The sequence below is a fragment of the Canis lupus genome, chromosome 28, assembly GCF_003254725.2.
Source record: "Canis lupus dingo isolate Sandy chromosome 28, ASM325472v2, whole genome shotgun sequence".
Taxonomy (NCBI): Eukaryota; Metazoa; Chordata; class Mammalia; order Carnivora; family Canidae; genus Canis; species Canis lupus.
The window spans coordinates 27963184-27984987 of record NC_064270.1 but is presented as its reverse complement, the minus strand read 5'-3'; the positions used below and the strand labels follow the sequence as shown (position 1 = coordinate 27984987).

Genomic DNA, 21804 nt, shown 5'->3' with positions numbered 1-21804 from the left:
GAGGTGGTATCCTATTCTATGTATCACTCTGCAACTTATTTTTTAAATTCAGTCTAATTTGAAGATATCTGATCAGTGTGTTTCCCTCATGAATATATATTTATTTTTTCCCATTTAGTATAGTTAATTGTTTTAAATTTAAAATCAATTAGCCAAAATATAGCACATTAGTTTTATTTTTTTATTTTTATTTTTTTTAAGATTGTATTTATTTATTATGAGAGACACAGAGAGAGAGAGAGGCAGAGACACAGACAGAGGGAGAAGCAGGCTCCATGCAGGGAGCCCGATGTAGGACTCGATCCCGGGACTCCAGGAATACACGCTGGGCCAGAAGGCAGACGCTTAACCACTGAGCCACCCAGGCATCCCAAGTCCGTTAGTTTTAGATGTAGAATTCAATAATTCACTAGTTGTATGTAACACCCAGTGCTTTTCTCCTAAGGTCAGGAACATGTCAGGGATGTCCACTCTCACCACTGTTGTTCAACATAGTACTAGAAGTCCTTGCCTCAGCAGTCAGATAACAAAAAGAAATAAAAGGTATTCAAATTGGCAAAAAAAGTCAAACTCTCATTCTTCACAGATGACATGATACTTTATATGGAAAACTCAAAAGACTCCACCCAAAATTGCTAGAACCCATACAGCAATTCAGCACAGCAGGATATAAAATCAACGCACAGATACCAGTTGCATTTCTATACATTAACAATGAGACAGAGGAAAGAGAAATTAAGGGACGCCTGGGTGGCTCAGCAGTTGGGCATCTGCCTTCGGCTCAGGGTGTGACCCTGGAGTCCAGGGATCGAGTCCCACATCGGGCTCCCTGCATGGAGCCTGCTTCTCCCTCTGTGTCTCTGCCTCTCTCTCTGTGTAGCTCATGAATAAATAAATAAGTAAAATCTTTAAAGAAATAAAAGAGAAATTAAGGAATTGATCCTATTTATAATTGCACCAAAAGCCATCATATACCTAAGAATAAACCTAACCAAAGATGTGAAGTATTTGTATTCTAAAAACTACAGAACACTTAGGAATATATACTACTTTCTATTTATCTGCTAAGAAACAGCTTGTCCTTGAATTTCACCTAATTTTAGCTTTACTTCACTTTTCCACTAGAGGGTGTACTAAGTATTTGACTTAATTTTTTTTTTCTGTTACCAAAGTTATAAATAGTAATAATTTATTACTTCTTAGTATAATCAGAAAGAAAAATTTCATTGTGTATAACTGGTATAATAGTCTCCTTGTTTTATTTTTATACTGCAGGTTACTCATTTTTGGATCCTATGACAGAGAGGCAAATATTCATTGTACACTCGAGTTGAGCAGTGGTGTTTGGGAAGAAAAACAAAGGAGTTCTATTAAGACGGTACAGTGGATTTACATAGTGTTTTACTCTTTATAAAGTTTATATTCTATAAGCATACCTTTAATAATGTTTTTATATTTATAGAGTTATTTTTGATCCTGTACACATAATTATGAACAACTGTTATTCTGTTGCAGCACAACATCAGTAATAAAATGAATCACATAAAACTGTGATACTCAGATTACTTGCTTGCATAAGAAACCTAGTCTAATTTTCCTTTTAGAACTTGAAAATTATTTCACGAGGATGGAATTAGAAATCATTCTAAATACCTTAGAAAGCAAGTAAATTCTTTCATTCAGTAGATGTTTTATGAGTGAGTGCTTGCTTTGTACCAGGCACTGTGTTAGATGCAGGAAACTGTTCAGAACAAAAAAGGACCTTTTTTTTTGGTGCTAACATGGGCGTAGAAGTTCGATGTGAGGGTTAGAAGAGAGATGGGAGAGGTAAACTACCTTACAGGATGGTGGTAGAACATGACAATAAATGGGTAAACAAAAGAAGTAAACATGGTAAATTTCCAGAGATTGACAGATACTATGAAGAAAATAGGATTATGACAGAGGAGATTCTTTAGATCTGATAACAGGGAAAACTCTTAGAGAGATGGCACTTGAGCAAGATGCCCAATTCAGTTAGAATTTCAGATAAACTAATTTTTTTTGTTATAAGTATTTACCCAATTTTTATATGCTAACTCTGACAACGCTACACTGGAGACTTGAATCCTGAAAAGGAGCAAGCCACCTGGAGAGTCTGGGGGAATGAGGGAGTGGAAGTGCATTTCCTGCAAAGGGAGCAGCACCTGTGTGAGGGTGGGTGGGTTTGAAGAACAAAAAGAAGGCTAGTATAGCTAGTGCATGGTATGAAAGCTAAAGAGTCACGCTTAATCTCATACAGAATTTGAATTTCATTATTTGTGGTGGGAGAGTTTTAAAATGACAAGTGACATGATCTTTTGTATATTTTGCACAAAACTTTCTGCTTCTGTGGACAAAGGATTGTAGGAGGGCAAGAGTAAACCTGAGAGATTGGTTAGGAGGCAGTTAGGGGAAATGTTGGTTACTTTAGCTACTACCTGAGGAAATAGGAAAAAAAAAAAAGACAGTGGATTTGGGCTGTACTTTTGGTGTATGAAGGACTTAGAGTTCTGTTTTCTTTTTTGATTAAAAAAACCCCTCGCTACTATTACCTAAATTGCAAGACTGAAAAAATTATAAAGGTTTTTAAAATATTTTTTTTAAAGATTTTATTTATTTATTCACGAGAGACAGAGAAAGGCAGAGACACAGGCAGATGGAGGAGAAGCAGGCTTCGTGCAGGGAGCCTGATGTGGGACTAGATCCCGGGACTCAGGGATCATGCCCTGAGTCGAAGGCAGACACTCAACCACCCAGCCAGTCAGGGTCCCTGCTTTTAAAATATTTTAAATGCTAGAATTAAAAATAAACAAAAGTAGTGCTTTCCTTCAACATATTTAAGTGAACTTGTTGGATTCTTTGTGTTCTTAAATGAATAAAAATTGTCACTAGTTATTGGTTAATTTGTTTCCAAAGTGAGTTGGTATTTTCTGAATATTCTGAGTAGCAGTTTTAATAGCAGTTATTATGTGCTTCTTGCATTTTGCATAAATCTAGTAGTCTCTTTAAGATTTAGAGCGTTTATCCAAATTATCCATAGAATTTCTGTATTAAGCCCATGAAATTTCACAATGGAAACAGAATTCCAGAATTTTATGGCTAAAATGGAGGAGGGAGTCTATGCCTTAAAGGAACCATTGCCCCTCTTTTAGAGACAATTTATTTCATTTACTAAGTATATACTGAAATATTATGGGTTTGATAGTAATAAAATTCCAAGAGTGCTTTTTGGAACCCCTAAACCTCTCTGGAGTTACTTTTAGTCTTTTGAAAGATAAGATCCATTTAGCATGTCAAAAGTTTTTTGCAAGAATAAGTTATAGTTGTATTCTTTAAAAATGTAATACTTAATAACTTAGATATTTAGCTGTTTCTAATACATTTAATTCTTGGTGGCAATATAGCCAATCCTGTGATTATTTGTAGCCAGTATTTAGGAAAACAATTTCCCTGTTACATCTTCATTATGGTGAATAGGTACTTCTGCACTATGCTACTTAGCTATTTTATAGTAGTAATGATGTGCTTTTGGTATTTCTAGAGTAATCTGTTATTATTTGTAGCATTTTAAAAAATAGTTACAGTTCTCAATTTTTATAAAAGATCTATAAGCATATCTCCATGCTCTTGAGAGCATGACTTTTTTTAATGGAAATATGGTATGCTTTAGACGTTCTTTTGACCTCGAATTATTTCTAAATTACATAATTTCTTTAAGTAATAAGTGTTGTGAATATCCTTACATAAAGATTGAATATATGAAATTCTTTTGGAATAAATAGAATAATTTTGACCTGAGTGGGAAAATAGGAGTAAAGCTGGAAAGGGAGGATGGGCCAAAGGGTTTTAATTTGGAAAGTAGTAGGGAGCTATTGAAGATTTTGAGCACCTGAATGACATGGTCAAAATAGTGGTTTCTAGGAAGGTCCCATTTCTTTGGTGGTTGTTCATACCCCAGCTTTCTTTTAAGTTATGTTTCAAACAATTTGAAGCAACTCTTCAGAGGAATAAAATAACCAGTTTGTTCTGAATTACATGAATACATGAAAAAGCATTATTGTTTTATCTGGGTATAAAATGATCATAATTTGCCATTGCTAATGGCATTTTCAGTTTCTTTTATTATATTTGCAAAAATATGAGATTAGACAGCTTTAATATTTTACAGCAAAGGTTAATAAGATCTTAATCTTGAGTTACAATTTTAGGTCTTCACATATGCCATAGGTAGTTTTGGAGAAAGATTTCTGGGTTACTAATTACATCAGGTATCAAAAATGTCAGCAGCAGTTAAGTGTCTCCAGGCATTAAATTACATATGTCTGAATTTAATAACTAGAGAGGAGAATTTATTGTTCTTTAGGACTACATAAAAGATTGCAGAATTGGATTTGATCATTTGCAATATATTGCAAATTGGGATTAAAAAAACGAATATCATTTAAAAATACATGAGAGTACTTGATGAGTTTAGAAGCTATCTTTGTATAAATACAGTTTTCAGGTTTAAATTAGTTTTTTAAATGTTGAAATTTATTCAATGAAGAGAGCCACTTGTTTCAGTGACTATTAGAATAATAGAAACTTGTTTCTTTCCATAATTTAAATGTGTCTTTGTGTCTTTAAAGCATTATAATGTACCTTATCATCTTGCTGATAGTGGAAGATCATTAGTAATAATAATGATGATAATAATAATAATGGGGCACCTGGGTGGCTCACTCAGTTAAGTGTCTGCCTTTGCCTCAAGTCATGGTCCCAGGATCCTGGGATCAAGCCCCTAATTTGGCTCCTTGCTCAATGGGGAGCCTGCTTCTCCCTTTCCCTCTCCCTCTGTCCCTCCCCTGGCTCATTCCCTTTCTCTTTCAAATAAATAAATAGAACCTTTAAAAATAATAATGATAGACGAAAAGCTCTAGATTTGTAGTGTTTGCACAAGTGTTGGGAGGTGGAACTGGAACAGTCATAATGCATTAGTTCCATATTAGCAAAATAAAATGAATAATGGCTTAAGCAAGAAAAAGACTTGCCTTGTGTGAAAAGCTGTGGGTCAGTATGGCAGCTCAGTGATACTGTAAGTACAGAGCCTGGCTCTTGACTGACTTCTCCTCCATCATCCTTAGTATGAGATTTTTATCCTCATGGCTGCAAGATGTCTAATGCCCACCCCCTGGGTATCCACCTTTCAAGAAAAAGAGTGAGGTCTTAAAAAAAAAAAAAAAAAAAAAAAAAAGTGAGGTCTAAAGCATGCCATAAGCACATGTCAGCCAGGTTTTGTCCTTTTTAATTGCTTTCCTGGAATCTCCTCCCATGGATTTCCACTTACATCATTTGGATAGAACTGAGTCACTCGGTGTTTCCAACAGCAAGGAACTATGGCGAATCATTTTAGTTTTTCAGCCTTTGTAGAGTAGAAGGCAAGGGTGAAGGGTTATGAATGCATTTTAGGTGCCTAATCCATAGTCTTATGATAAGGAAATATTCCAGTCTGCCTGAGGACTTATTTTTAAGGAAATTTTTCTTATATTGGGATATAAGCAAGTAATTGAAAAGAATATGGATTTCCTCCTATTTGAAACGGACAAGGAAATAGAAAGGAATCTTCTGGGTCCCTGAATTTACAGTAGGTGGACAGAAGGGAGATACTGGAGCAGTCATACATTCAGTATAAATAGAAGCACGTCATGTCTTACAGAGCCCAATATGCAGGTATCTGAGGGAACTATGGTTCAAGGCATTAGGAGATGTCATAGTATTTCAGATTTGCCTGAAAGATAAGAAATAACAAATCCCTGAAGAGCGTTCAGCTAATGGTTGGAAAGAATCCATAAATGATCATTTGGAACTCTTAATCAGAATGAGTATATTCCTATCAGAAGGTTATGTGGTGTCAACTGGCAACTTGCAGTTGGCAGCTGCTGTAAGAAAGGCTTTAGATAGGGTCAGCCATACCATAGATTATGAAGAATTCACCTCCTGGATTCTAGACTTTATCTCTCTGTTTTGACTTGAGTGGTACTTTTCTTTCTCTTCACTGCTACTTCCCAGTCAAAACCTCATTTTCTGAAAGATAAATAATTTGTATCAGGTTTCCTCAATTTTCTTTTTAAACATACCCTTAAAATTAAAGAGGCACTTTGAAAATAAAATAACCCTATTTTCAAAGAACTGTCAGTATAAGAAAAGAGGCGTGGAAACCAAATGTGTAACACTGGAAACTCGTGTAACACGAGTCTATGAAATACTTTGCTCATACACGGAGAGCCAAAGCCTTTTGCATATAGGATCTATACTTGTTCCATTAAATCCCACTACTCTAACAAATACTGGACCGAGTGGTATTCTAATAATTAGAAGACAATTTGAGAGTAGTGGTACTGGAATCAGTTTAGAGCAGAGGCAAGGATAGCTCTGAAACTATAGGGATATGGGATCTGAATGGAAGGATGACCTTCATAATAAGATCAGCCATGCTCAACTTCTAAAATTGAGCCTGATTCAGAGGCAGTGTGCCTTATTACAGAACCTAGTGAGTCTCCCTACACTTTCAGAGTAAAGGTTGGAGCAACTGAATGCAGGAAACACTTGGTGGAGGGCAGATAATGTTGGAAGAAAGTACAATATATAGAGAACTCATTCCCTGTCTAATATTGCAGTGCTAAACAAGCATATAGAAGAAATGGAAACAGTCAACTTTCAGAGTTTGTTTGTTTTTTTTTTTAAGATTTTATTTATTCATGAGAGACAGAGAGAGAGAGAGGCAGAGACACAGGCAGAGGGAGAAGCAGGCTCCATGCGGGAGCCCGACATGGGACTCGATCCCAAGTCCCCAGGATCACACTCTGGACCGAAGGTAGCGCTAAACCTCTGAGCCAGCCAGGCTGCCCCAGAGTTTTTGATGAAGAACCATACCAAAGGTTCCCAAATCATTTCATTAGCAGGATAATATTTTGTCATAGAACTGCCTTAAGGATAAAGATGACCAAGCATAATATCCTGAATGATTGAGTCCAGGACTTGGATCAGTTTCTACAAATGATCTGAAACCACACTGTTCAATGGAAATCAAATGTATGCCATTTAGGTGATTTTAAATTTTTCTTGTAGCCACATTTTAAAAAGCTAAACAAGTGAACTTATTTTTAGTAATGTTTTATTTGAGCCATGTACCCAAAACATCGTTATTTCAACATGTGATCAATATTAAAAATGAGAGTGTTTTTTTCCTTTAAAGTCTTTGAAATCTGGTGCGTATTTTACAATTATAGCACATTACAATTCATCCTAACCACATTTCAAGTGCTCAGTAGCCACATGTGCTAGTAGCTACTATGTTGGACAGCACAGATCAAGAAGAAGGATGGACAACAGAATCAGATTTGCACATGGCACTAAACTTTTCTAAGATGCTCCAAGTTAAGAGGAACAAAATGAAGAAAAAGCTCTTAGGACAATTACATAAGAATTCAAAACTATGTTTAAAATAATTGAGATCTAGGATCGTTATAGAAATAAATACATCTTTGTGCCTGTAAAGCAAGAAATTTCAGCTTTTCATGAGAGTAATGTCACTAAATGAATACACTTATTTAAAAACCATGAAATTCTCACAGAATTAATTATTTGTGCATTTCTGGTTTCTATAATACAAGAAATTTATGAGAGCTAGATAAACTAGATAACATCGGGAGAAAAGTAAAATTAAAATGGCAGCGAGATAGTGATATGTAGTAAATGAATGGGGAAAAGTGATCTTCAGCTCAAAATACAAAGATGGGTAAATGATTAATGGAAGCATATAAATACAAAAAGTAAACAGCAGAATGATCAACAAATATACTGAACAAGGAACTAAGTCTGAGGGGCAATGAAGATAAATCTTATGTCCCTGATGATTGATGATCAGATGACATAAATGCTAAAAGAAAGATACTTAAAAGGTGTTTGACAATTCTGCATACTACATACTTGCTAATATACTTCATAGATAAATATGCTGTATTCTTTTTGTGTTTATGTGTACTGTACCTAGTAGAAACCCTGGTATGTTCCAGTTGTGCAGTTAGTGTCTTAGGAGGGTGAAGGAGGATAAGTGATCATTTTGAAATACAAATCTGGGATAGGCCCACTATATTTTCTGCTTATGCTGGATGCTGTAGCCCCTGGCCTACAAATATCAATTCCTCCCTTGTCCTTCCAGCCTAAGGTTGATGGTGACTTGTGACTTTTGCTAGTATTTAAGTTGCTCCACTGTCTCCCTGTTTGATTTTCAGTTCTATCATTGAGTAGCCATTCCCCATTTTTGAAGTATGTCTGCTTCAAATACTTAGATGTTTTCTGTTTCCTTATTAGACTGTGACTGATATATCAACCAATCATCGTTCCTCTAAAAAAAACTTTGCCTAATGAGCATGAAATGCCTTGGGAATATTTCTCATAGTTGGGAATTCATATTTATATTTGTGTGACAATTTTATTGGTGTTAACTTCACCAGTGTCTTTCTTTACAGACACTGTGATTGTTTTTGCTTTTAGCACTTGGCATTTAGTGGGTATTCAGTAAATGTTTCCAGGAATACTAAATATGACTGACTAGCTGGGAGCTTCTATTTACCCTCAACCTTTTTGCTTCTAGACTTGTAGATTTCAGCATAACTTAGTCGCAAAATGAGATTTACTGCTCAGTATTCCTTCTGTTAAAAGCCTGGTATTTACAGTAAGAGTTTTAGTTTACAAATGTGGTACATAATGGTTTAATGGCATTATTAAAAGCATTAAAAGAATTTCTTATTCTAAGTGTATATGTATAGTTCAGTGTAGCCTAAATAAAATAACTGTGATCTTAAAATTTATTTGTCCTACTTCCTTTTTGGTTTTGGAGAGTTTTAGAAGTCTTGCTGAATGATAGCTATCCAGATCTATCTGCAAGTTGTTGAATATACACACACAAAGAGTCAAAAAGAGTTACCCTAAAGAACTGTGATTTCAAGTAGGAACTGAGACAGACAAATGTATAAATACATTAGACTAGATGCTTCAGAGTTGGCATTTTGGTGTGTTTGCTTAAGGCCAGATGCCTTGCAGATAGCATTTTGGTGTTCCTATTTAACCATTTGCCATTTACAGTCTTCTTAATCTTATCAAAAGGAAGAAAAAGATTAGAGCAAATAAAGCTTTTTTGAAAATGCCAGTTTTTATGAAACCTCTGGTTTAGTTCAATTTGATAATATTTGTGAATACAGGAGACACTCAGTGGAATTTTAACCATATGTAATGTTCTATAATTTGGCTTCTTAAGTAAACCAGATGCCTTTTAAGCTTTAGGAGTAAATCCTATGGAGCATTTCCACTCTTAAAGTTCATTTTGGTTAAAAATGAGGGATGCAGTTATCTGTTTCATATTTTCTTAGTGTGTTTAATATGATTGTGAAATACTGTGAAAAGAGTAGGAACTTAGGTTAAAATATAGAAACATCAACTCTCCAAATCAGTATAAGGCACCATGTGAATATGAAATAGAAGCTGAATATGAGGCGTAAGCAATGAGAATATGGTCTTCTCTTTAAAGGAAGATAAGCAGTGAGGAAATAAGATCAACAGTATGGTGAACATCAGTACTAACAGCATTTGAATGCTCTAAGAGAGTTTCAAAACTAAATATTATGAGGGGAGATGGTATTCTAGGACAACTGGGAAAGAATAGGAGGTGACAGTTGAGCCAAGCTTTCCAGGTATATGTAGTATTTTGAGATAGTAAGAGGAGGACATGAGGTAAAAACAAAGAATGAGAATGTTTGAGTATGTTCAGAATACATGTTGTCCAGATTAAATAAAGACTATGGTAGTACAGGAAAATTATATAAAACAACAATAAAAAGATTGGACCATATTATAGAAATGCTTTAAATACCAGACCAAGAAGTTTAGCCGTTACTCTCCAAGACAGTAGGAGCTATGGAAGCTTTTAGAATGAAAGTAATCTCATCAGAATCTTGCTTTAAGGCGGACTGGCTCTGAATTTGAGTCTTAGCTAGGTCACTTATTGGCAGCATGATCCTAGTCAAAGCCCTCAAACCCATCTCGTCCACAAATACTTTATTTCTCTATAAAATGGGACTGATCATGCTTCACATGGTTGTAGGAGGGATAAATGAAATTCTCTATATTAAAATGTCTAGTTCAGTACCTGGCATATAGCACATAGTAACTACTAAATCTGGCAACAAATAGGTAAAGGTAAAGTCAAGGATGACTTGACAAAGGAAGGGTATGAAAAGTAGAAGTGAGGGACAGTGAAAGGCTGAACCAGAATGGCGGTAATGAAAATGGAAAATAGGATCAATATGGCTTGGATACCACTGGAAATAAAGAGTGGATTTGGGGAGAGTGAGAGACAAAGCCAGAAAGATGAGCCATGAGTTAGGAAGAAGAGAAATAATGTCTCATTTTGTTTGTGTTGGGTTTGAGGTACGGTGGTTATCAAAGGTCAATAGAGAGATGGAATTTTTTTCATGTGCTGCTTTGATCTATTTTTTTGTTTGTTTTTATATTTTCGATGCTGTCATATAAGGCCTTAACACACTTTAGTTAGGGTTATATGCTCTGTTTTTAGACCTCTTTTTTTAAATAGGATAAAGAGAAGCAGAATGGTTTCACAAAGAAGTAAGAATCTATTTTTTAAAAGAGTTTTTGAGAATAAGTTAAAATAATATTAATAAAACTTTTAACACTGTTTTTGAATTGTTTCTCAAGACCCTCTAGTTTACTGTGGTCCAAGTAACACTCATTTACTCAGTCCATACTTTGTCATGAACTAAAGCATCCCATTCTAGACACAGTAGCACCTGCCCACAGAAGCCCACTTAGCCAAGTAGCTCATTTCCTGAGTCATAGCCTTGGGTGCAGGATGCAGAGCTAGGAAATAAACAATTAGAAAAGCGTTGGGTGTTACCAGAGATCCTGCAGTAGCATATACCTCCCTGCCCACATGTGTTCAGTCTCATGGTCATTAGGAGCAATTTCTTGTGCCAGTCATGATTGTAAGACTCTGTATGCAACAACTATTTAAATTTCTTAGCAGCCCCATGAGAATAGGCTGTCATCTCCATTTTATATAGGAGGAAACAGACACAGAGAGAAAGTAACTTACCCAGATCCCCCAGGTAGCAGCAAGTGGTGAAGACAGTCTGCACACCCCAGGCAGTGAGGCTCCAGAGTTGGTGTTCTTAATTACTGTACCATTCTCACCACTGTTGGGTTCAGATCTGGCCTCTTTGACTCTAGTTCTCTGCCTTTGGAACAAGTTATTCCCTCGTCTCTAAAATAGATTTAAAATAGTAATAGTACAAGGTTTAAATATCTGTAAAACATTTGGCACAGTATCCAGCCCATAATAACTATACTAGTAACTATTATCAAACTGGACCTAAAATGCCAACTCCTTTGCTCCTATGTTTTTAATGCTGACATTTTATGTATTCTTTTAAATCCTTCCTATAACAACATGGAAAAGGACAGGGGAATCGCTTCTTCAGTTGTGGGATAGTGTTTTTTGTTTATTTTTTAAGACTTAAGGGCCAAACAGTGACTTTTAAGAACATTAGCAAGTTTAAAAAAAAAAATGTGTCTAATAAGGGCTCTTGTAAGAGATCAGCCAGCTGCTGCCCATCTCATGTGAGGATAAAACATGGACAAGCATTTAAATTTCAGGAAGGTTTAAGATAAACCAAGAACCTGTAAGGAATAAACAGCGTTAATATCATAGCATAGGAAAAAGTCTAGGTATCTGTAATTAACAGCATAGTTTTAGAACATTTAGAAAGTAGTAATATCTGGGGCTAAATAGATCTCTAGCACTCATTTTTTACATTTTACTGTAAATGTGAAGTTCTATTGTTTAGTAATTTAAAATGAGTAGGCTAAAAGTAAAACTAGGTTGAAGTTTTTGTTCTTCAAACGGGCAAGGGCAAAGGGCAACAATGATCACACTTAACTCCTTTGTCCTGTTAAGTCAGTCTTTTTTTAGTATTTCCATAAGGTGCTATGTATTTCTCCATATAAATACTGAACATGACTAGTTCAAAGCGGGTTTGGGACAGCTATGTTTCTCATTTGTAAGCATGTTAATTTACATGGACATTGAATCATACTAGACAAATAAGTGGTTATATTTAAAAGCTGCTTATATATAAACAGTATGCTCTATACTGGAAAAGATAAGAATGTTTTACTAATCATTGTAAATAAGACTACCTCTGGGTAATTCGTTATATTTCTTTAAAGGTTATCAAGTGACTCGTAGACTATGGACAGATGGCTCGTTTTCTAAATGAATGATGTGTGAATTATCTTTCGTAAATTCGTCAATACTGAGAATGTTGTTAGAAGTCTGAGTGGGAAGCCATTGAGCATAAGGAAGTGTAGGTATCATGAAGCAGAATTTTAATTCCTGTGTAATACATTATGTGTGAAATTTGAGGAAATACATATTTAAGAATAAAATCAACAGTTTCTGTAAGATAAAATTGATATCTTTGGAAATTGGTATGAGCTATATTTCTTACCCATATAAAAAAATCAGAAGGCTATAAAGAAAACAACGAAAGCCAACCATAATCCCATTACCCAAGAAGACCACTGTTAACTTTTTAGAAGAACTTTATAAACACAAGCATATACACACTATTCACAGGTTATGTTTATGGTTCCTTAAAAATGAGATCAGGTGGCGCCTGGCTGGCTCAGTGGTTGAGCATCTGCCTTTAGCTCAGGTCATGATCCCAGTATCCTGGGATCAAATCTTAGATCAGGATCCGCACAGGGAGCCTGCTTCTCCCTCTGCCTATGTCTCTGCCTCTCTCTGTGTGTCTCTCATGAATAAATAAAATCTTTTTTAAAAAATGAAATCACGTCTTTCATAATCACCTTTTTTTCCTGCTTAATAATGGTATGCTGAGAGCCTATTTTTATTTCCATATACATGTCTTACTGTTTTTATTTCTGCCTGATACACCACTATGTGTGTTTATCTAACCGGTGTCATTTATTGATGAATGTGTGGACTTTTCCAATTTTTTGATGTTGTAAAGAAATCTGTAATGACATTCTGAGTATATCCATGCACATCCATTCTTTAAGTCATGATTTGGCATACTTTTTCTATAAAAAGCCAGACAGTAAATATTTTAGACTTTGCAAGTCAGATAGTTACAGTCACAGCTACTCAACTCTGCTGTTCTAACCTGAAAGCAGCTACAGACAATAATTAAATAATATGGCTGTTTTTTAGTAAAACTTCTTTAAAAACAGTCCCCAGGTTACAGTTTGCTGGCCCTTGATCTAAGTGATTCTTTGGTCAGACTACCAAAAAAAAAAAAGGCTATTGGTACACAGTTGCAGTCCACCTAGAATATAGTCCGTAGATTGTATGTGTTAATTTTTCTGACTTTGATCTCTGTACTGTGGTTATAAGAAAATGTCCTTGTTAGGAAACACTCAAATATTTAGGGGCAAAGGAGGCATTATGTCTGCATCTTATTTTCAGATGGCTCAGAAAAAAAAATATGCAGAGAGAACCAAATGTGGCAAAATGTTAACAACTGGGAAGTCTGGATTCAGGATAAAGTGGAAATCTTTTGTACTATTTTTGCATCTTTCCTCAAGTTGGAAATTATTTCAAGATAAAAGTCAAAAAAAAAATCTGACTCTTTAATAGTTCCTTAGTAAGATGTAAATCCCCCTGCAGAAGTACAGTGATAGTATATGAAGCTGAAGGTAGACTTGGTGATCTGAATCGGAGCTATTTGACAGAGAAATTTAAATGGGCAACAATGTTCCACTCTGTTGTTTCCATAATAACTCAGACTCTGCATACTTCTCAGAGGTTTTTATTTCACCGGAATGGTTATATAAAATTTAAATTAGTTCCAAATCATAGCATTAATGGAGACTTCAATCAGATTTAGAAAGAGAGAGAAGAAACCTAAGTACATTGCAGGTAGTTATTTTGATATGATTTCTTTCCTAACAGCCTTTGAACTTAGAGGATCATTTTTAATTTTTGTTCTTAGATCTCTGTTTTTGTATAATGGACTTTACTTTTTCAGCACATTTTCTATATCTTTGTTGTCTCTTAGATGAGATGACCAAAGGATGCAGTTCTAATTTACCATCCAGTTGCTTGAGACCGGGTTATCAGAGAAGTTTCCAAGCTGGCATTCTGTTTTGAAGATTGAGGGGCCTCGTTGTATTTTTATTTTCACTCCCAAAAGGAGTCTTCCTGTTCTAGCCGAGGAGAGACCATGGAAGTGCCTAGATTATTCTAGTCATTTATTCCTATAGTTTCTTTAATTTTGACAACCAGTGTGATAGATGCTAGTATTCACTGTATACACATAAGACCCACAGAGGCTAAGTCACTCATCTGAGATCTCCAAACTAATGCACATTAGAAACCCAGCACTGAATACATGCCATCCCAGACATTGCAGTTTTTCTTCAAAAAAGACTTTTGAAACCACCCTAGTGCTAAGGAGGGGCTGATTCCAGTGTTGCTTTGTTAACTATCCATTAAGAGCTGGTTACTAAAAATTGAGGCATTCTACTGACAAACTGTTCACATGTAAAAATCAAAGTGAGAGAATTTAGGATTTATTCACTGTACTATTCAAATATGCCCCTTTAAGAATTCTTTTTTTTAAATAATTTTTGTGTATTGGGATCCCTGGGTGGCGCAGTGGTTTGGCGCCTGCCTTTGGCCCAGGGCGCGATCCTGGAGACCCGGCATCGAATCCGACGTCGGGCTCCCAATGCATGGAGCCTGCTTCTCCCTCTGCCTGTGTCTCTGCCTCTCTCTCTCTCTCTCTCTCTCTGTGACTATCATAAAATAAAAATAAATAAAAATAAAAAAATAAAAAATAAAATAAAATAATTTTTGTTCTCATTTGGGACAGGAGCATGAAAATTTAGTTCTGCAGTAGCACTTCTTTACCTGACAGATTCTTTTTCGTTTATCTGGATTATAAGTTTAAGAACTGTTCTAATTTAAATCTTTATGAAGTAAATTTTAACTACACGTCTTTGAAAAGTTCTTTAGGAGTTGATAGTAATTTTAATGCCAAGAGATAAAAACAAGATATTTGCCGTATTTGTTTCCAGAGTTATATACCTTCTTTGAAAAAGATAGTATGATTATGTACAAATTGTGAATCCTCTTTACTCATACGAGACAGTTTCAGAAAAGACTGCTGATAGATATGGTGCCTCCTCTTTCCTGTTAGATGAGGGTGGACCTAAATAGAAGGTGGCTGAGAATGTAGTTGAGTTCTCAGGAGCAGCACACAATTGCTCAGTAGTTGAGGGTCCCATGCAGTATTTCAGTTTGCATCTTCTGTGTTGTCAAACCTGTTTGTGCTTAAAAGTAGGTTGGATCGGGCAGCCCAGCTGGCTCAGCGGTTTGATGCCACCTTCAGTCCAGGGCATGGTCCTGGAGACCTAGGATCAAGTCCCACATCGGGTTCCCTGTATGGAGCCTGCTTCTCCCTCTGTCTGTGTCTCCGTCTCTGTCTCTCTCTCTCATGAATAAATAAAAAAAAAAAAAAAGTAGGTTGGATTGATATAGAATGACCCTTTAGGAACTCTCTATTTTCTTTCTTCCCGTATGTGTCCATTTTCATTCTAGAACCTAGAAATTGTTTTATTAACTTCTCAGAATTCTAATTTATCAAAATGTGCTTTATAAGCAGCTGTCGAGTAATAGTACTCTAGTTCTAGCTCTGTCACTTCAGAATTGAGCGAAATGTTACTTGTGTTACTTAACTCAAAGAGAGAAAATGGCTGTGAACATGAGCATATGCTTCTCCTTGTGGTAGGATCGTCACTTATTGTTGTGATTTTTAAAAGTGATGGGTGGTAAAATATGAAATCTGGCCCAAGATCTTCCACAGCATGTTGTTGCTACTTCTAATTGAGATGGACGCTAAGCTGTTGGTTTCTAGCCTGGCAGTAATTTGTGCCCTGTAACCATAAGCAGATTGGTCTGACATCTGGTATTCAAAGAAATGACCAGAATGTTACACCTCTGCCACATTCTGTGCTGAGTATGTAGTACATAACGTTACCCTTGCATACAGCTCAGTAATTTAATATAAAAGTTCTAGTTTTAGAAATCCTGACTTCTCAATTGTAATTCAGAGTTTAGGGAATAAATCTTCAGTACTGTAATCATAATTTCCTAGATCTCTGATACTCAGAATTCAATTGCCAGAGCCATAAGCAAGCCACCTAAAGTAGTCTAGATAACGGCCCATCAAAAAAGGAGATTTTTAGTTACCTTCTGAAAATCTTCACATCAGAGTTTGGGCTACTTTGACCAAAGGATCTGTATTATATTCTCATGAACATGGGGACCAGATTTTTCAAACTCAAGTGACTTTCTGACAGAAATGTTTGCTGTATTAGTAGAAGAGTTTCTGAAGAAAAGTTTTCGAATTTGAATGATTGCAGAAGATCCAGGGTATTCAATTGGCATAAACAAAATAGTTCTACTTTCAGGCATGTATTTTCAAAAACTTACAAAATTTATAAGCTAATTGTTTTTAGAGTCTCTGCACTTGTTATTCTAATTTTATCCCTGCTTAGGATGTGTACCCAAACCAGAGGGCACATCAATAAGAATAGTGCACTTTTCTGGGGTAATAGGAATTAGGAAGCCAGGCTGAACCCTAGGTGATGGCAGTTTTTTAAAGGAGAGGAAAACAGGTCAAATCTCTGTGATCTGTGAGGAAGTAGGTGAAGCTAGAGAACTGGGATGGTACAGAAAAGAGTCCTGGAGGAGGGTAGAGGTGTTGCTAGAAACATGAGTATCCCACATCAATTTGTGCTGTAGAGGCTCTTAGCCAGTCTTCAGAAACTCATAGTATAGTTGAAAGAATGTATGTTTTCAGTTTTTAAAAAACAGTAGGCAACAAAACCACTGCAAATCAGTACAGCAATAGTTGAATACTGCAGTAAGTAGGAAATTCCCATCCAAAAAATATTTAATGTAGACAGCTCCTCCTTCAGAGGCCTCCTCTTGTAGAGCCAGATGCTTGTCACTTAGCTGTCTCCCATCAACATGCTTCTAAAAAAAAAAAAAAAAAAAAAAAAAATCCTATAGGAAGCTCTTCCTGTTCCAGACCATCACAGCCCTGACATAATCCACTCTCTGGCCATCTGGGAAGAGCCGAATTAAGTGTAGTTTGTCTTCCTTGTTTAATCTTGTTGTCCTGGGTCTTTGGTGGCTGACTCAGGGTCCTTACCACCCCCCCCCCCATCCCTCACCCCCACCCCCGTACAGAAAGAAAGGGAGAAAAGGAAATTAAGTTTCAAACCACCCAGATAGGTGGAAAAGAAGTAGTTCATAGACCTTTCCACTTGGATGCTGGCCCTGCAGCCAGGCAAGCAACACCGCTAGGCTGAGCTCACCTGGAAACTTAGAGCTAACGGTTGTGTCGCCCAAGTCAGACCTGTTTCTGTGCTTCTCACCATTTTGTCCATCACATGTAGACATTCTCTTTCCTAACTACCCACTAGGGAGTCTGTCAGAACAATCACTCTAAGTCACAAGTTCCTCATCTCAATGGCAGATTGCCCTGAGAAAAGCAAGAACTGTATGATTTTTTTTAGAGCCTCAGTCTTCATTTAGTAATTTATGAAGTGCCTCTTTCTCAGCATTCACATTTTGGTTAAGTAAATAAAGTGTGTCCATGGAAGAATTCTATTTTCAAACTACTTTGGTTTGTGTTTTATGGCCTTGAGCTTTAAGTTTAGAGTACCTGAGTTCAGAATTCAAAATTTGGATAATTTGGAAATTTGGATAATCTACATCAGTGACCGATAGAAGGAGAAGCTCTTAATGGTTTACAAATATATGTATATTTATAAAACATTTTTGTGAATAGTATATCTTATAACAAATAATCAAACTTTGAAACAATTTGAAACCTCTTTTGAACATTTGACTTTTTAGATTTTTTTTTTTTAGATAAACCTTCCCCTTTGTTCAAGTATTTGTAAAATTGGGCGTTTTTTCAAGGTGCATGAATGATCAGTGTGGATTAAATATTATTCAAGTTTGCAGTCACATTATAGTGTTGATTAGCACATCCAAATGCTTCTTATACCATAGTTATTATTTATTAACGTTTGAATATCTTGGGCATAACATTGGTGGTGGAATTGATTCTCTTCCTTTCGAAAGATCATTTAGTTGAATGAAACAAGGTTTCCTCCCTCTTCACATGGGAACTTGTCAAAGAGCTGTAATACTAAACTTCCTTCATTTCTTCAAATATGCCATACTAGCTTTCATCTCCTCCCTTCAGACCCACTGCTCTCATTGTTAGACACATTGCCTCTACTCCTGACCTGGCTTCCTGATAAACGTACTGCTCCTTCAAGTGCCAAATTAAATTTGTCTTTTGTCCCCGTTACTTTCTTCCTTGGTAGCTTTGCTGTAAGTTTTGTTAAATGTCTATTTCTTAGATCACCATTGATTTTTTTCTGAAAATGTTAACACCATTTCATTTTGGGAAGGAGTTACAGAATACATGCTCTGAAGACCATGAGCATCTTTTTAAATTGTAATGAGAACTCTGGTAGAAAAGGTATTGGTTTACATTATGGACCAGGGAGACTAGGAATGATTATTTGCAGGACACCTGAGTGGCTCAGTGGTTGAGCATCTGCCTTGGGCTCTGGGTGTGATCCTAGAGTCCTGGGATCGAGTCCCACATCAAACTCCCCATGGGGAGCCTGCTTCTCCTTCTGCCTATGTCTCTGCCTCTCTGTGTGTGTCTCTCATGAATGAATGAATAAAATCTTTTTAAAAAGGGAATGATTATTTGCATTGAAAAGCCTGCTGATAGAAGTTCCATTATATACTGGCGTTGTGACATATATGTGTACAGATTGTTGTGTCATTTCTCCCATCCCTGCCCCACTACTCTACTAGAAAAAGCTGGGAAATAATTCTCAGATGTCTTTTTCAGAAACATATTTGATGAAAGAATACTCCAAAGAATACCTGGTCACAGTAAATTAGGGTCTTTGACTTAGTGATCCTTTTTCTTGTACTTCTGGGGGTTTTTTCCCCCTCAATGTTAAAAGCTTGTATAAAACAGAACTTCTAGTTTGTAAAAGAGCTATATTGATGTGTTATTAAAATATATCCTTTTCTTATCCATTGTATAAAATTATGTGCATATAAGGAAGAAATTTAAAATCAATATGTTGTTTTCCCCCCAGGTGAAAATACAGCATCCCAGCTGAGTCCAAGAAAGGCTAAAAGGATGTCAGAGTATGAGAGCTCTTAAAGGTTATCTTGGTGTTTTTACTAAATTGCTCTCCACAAGATAGATGCACATACAGCTAGAATTTTTTAACCTGTGTCTGACATTATTGGTGAAGTTAAATGCAGGCTGTCTGCAATCTTGTATATATTGACTTGTGATTCACTGCATGTAATTGCTGTTTAGTTAGTATGTGTCAGTAGTTCTTGACAATTGATAAACTTTTTTTGTATGTAATTCAGAAAATACTAGAAATAATATTTCTCCTCCAGTTAAAATCTTTTTGGTTTTAACGAAATTCAGGCCAGTTGACACAGGCTAAGCCACAGAGGAAGGTTTTCTAACTTTTATGATGTATTTGTAGCTTTCCAGTTTAGTAAATACAGCACTTTGAGCTTAATCAGATATTGTCTATAACACAGTGTTTGTTAAGTTAGAACTTGTTTGCAACAAATACCTACTAAAACTAGCTAAAGTAAAAAAGGGGTACATTTTTGGTGTTGCATAGATGCCACAGGTGGATATAAGGGCCACTGTTCATGGTTTTGTGGGTTAGATTTGGCTTAGCTCTTAGCAGGAGTGCAGCTAGGCCTTAGAAACAAACTGGAACCAGAAACTAAACCACTGTCAGGCCTGTCTTTCCTCTCTGCTTCTGGTTGTTTATATACCTTATTCACTCTGCAGACTGGATTTGTTTCTTAGTTCATAGGAAGATTCACAGATGGCCTATAGCAACACTTATGTTTGTCCCATTCAAGGAATCTCTGAATCTGCATTCCCACCATCCAGGAAGGAACTCTGATTGGTCCAACTTGGGTCAAGTATGTGCCCTGGCCCATATAATGAGGCAGAGCAGTAGGACCATATTATATAAGCATGGCCATTTCCCACCATAACCATACTGGGAATTAGAGAGTTGCAGAGATAGACCCAGAGCAAGGGAGAACATGACAAACATTAGTATCTGCTAAGCACATAGTAAGCATTTAATATGTACTAACTTACTAATTCTTACTTCTCTTGTAAAATATCAGTCATGCCACAAAATACAGGTTTAAGGGAGCTATTTATTTATTTATTTATTTATTTATTTATTTATTTTAAAGATTTTTTTTTTTAATTTATTCATGAGAGAGAGAGGCTCAGAGACACAGGCAGAGAGAGAAGCAGACTCCATGCAGGGAGCCCAATGTGAGACTCGATCCCGGGACTCCAGGACCATGCCCTAGGCCGAAGGCAGGCACTAAACCTCTGAGCCACCCAGGGATCCCCTAAGGGACATATTTATAACAAATAATAAAATAGGGATGCCTAGGTGGCTCAGCAGTTAAGCATTTGCCTTCGGCTCAGGGCATGATCCTGGAGTCCCCCCCACCTTAATGTCTACCTAGATTTGTTACCACAGACATTTCCCCTCTACTTTCATCCCCCTTTTCTTTTTTTAATAAAGATTTCCTGACCAAGGGTACCTGGGTGGTTCAGTCAGTTAAGCATCTGACTCTTGGTTTTGGCTTATCCTGAGATTAAGTCCCATATTGGACTCCATGCTGAGTGTGGAGCCTGCTTAAGATTCTCTCTCTCCCTCTACCCCTCCTCCTAAAATGGATTTCATGCTCAGCAGCCCAAAGGACAATATAATACTGTTCCATGTTCATTTTTTCTCCATAATACTTTATTTGGTCATAAGAAATACAGTTTTTTCTCTCCCTATAAGATGAAAACTTACAATTTTGTGAAAAAGTAGATAAATACTACCATTTAGGCCATAATTCCTACCTTTTTGGAAGTAAGCCCACTGCTTGAGCCCATTGTATTTTTTTAAATTTATTTATTCATGAGAGACACAGAGAGAGAGGCAGAGACATAGAGGGAGAAGCTCCCCTGTGTGGAGTGTGGGCCTCAGTCCCAGGACCCCAGGATCATGACCTGAGACAAAGGCTGATGCTCAACCACTGAGCCACCCAGGTGCCTCTAGCCATTGTATTTCTAATGGGTTTGAACTGGCTATTGTTCTTTTACTAACTGTTGACACCAGTCACCATCTTTGTCTTTTTTAATAAGACAGTTTTTTAAATTATTATAAACTTAGCTTCTCAGTCTTGATCCTATAAAACTAAATTAATGTTTGCCCAATATAAGATAGTTTCATATTCTAATGTCCTGAATTGATGTTTGTGTCGTAATAGTTTGCCCTTGTTTCCTTAGCTACAATATTGAATTCATTCACAACAGAATGGTTTTTAAAAAATTTCCTTTTGTACTCCCATTTTTAACTAGCAGTACTAAGTTTTGCTAATAACAATAATAATAACTGAGCCTTTTCAGAGCCCCGCATTTGAGATGGAGATTTCATTTTACCAATGACATTCAGTTACATTTTTGTTGTTGTTTCTATCTAGCATTCTTTAAAAAAAAAAAAAAAATATTTATTTATGAGAGAGAGAGGCAGAGACAG

General features: G+C 36.3%; 2 protein-coding genes across 7 annotated transcripts in view; one reads left to right on the top strand and one right to left on the bottom strand.

Moving 5' to 3' along the window:
- The window catches only part of PDZD8 (PDZ domain containing 8), an 83976-nt gene that overhangs the window by 39866 nt on the left and 22306 nt on the right, over positions 1-21804 (top strand). For all 3 annotated transcript variants that reach the window (XR_003144251.3, XR_003144249.3, XM_025467367.3), the window contains exon 3: positions 1276-1378. Coding sequence is in view for 1 of the 3 variants with exons in the window: in XM_025467367.3 (XP_025323152.1) it covers positions 1276-1378 (103 nt within the window). In the remaining 2 variants the exon portion in view is untranslated. The remainder of the gene's footprint in view (positions 1-1275; positions 1379-21804) is intronic.
- The window catches only part of SLC18A2 (solute carrier family 18 member A2), a 77600-nt gene continuing 61078 nt past the window's right edge, over positions 5283-21804 (bottom strand). For 2 of the 4 annotated variants that reach the window (XM_025467370.3, XM_049103639.1), the window contains 2 exons: positions 11171-11338; positions 5283-6084 (listed from right to left, as the gene is read on the bottom strand). The gene's annotated coding sequence lies outside the window, so the exon portion shown is untranslated. The remainder of the gene's footprint in view (positions 6085-11170; positions 11339-21804) is intronic. The other 2 variants (XM_035707760.2, XM_035707761.2) reach the window with 2 other exon arrangements.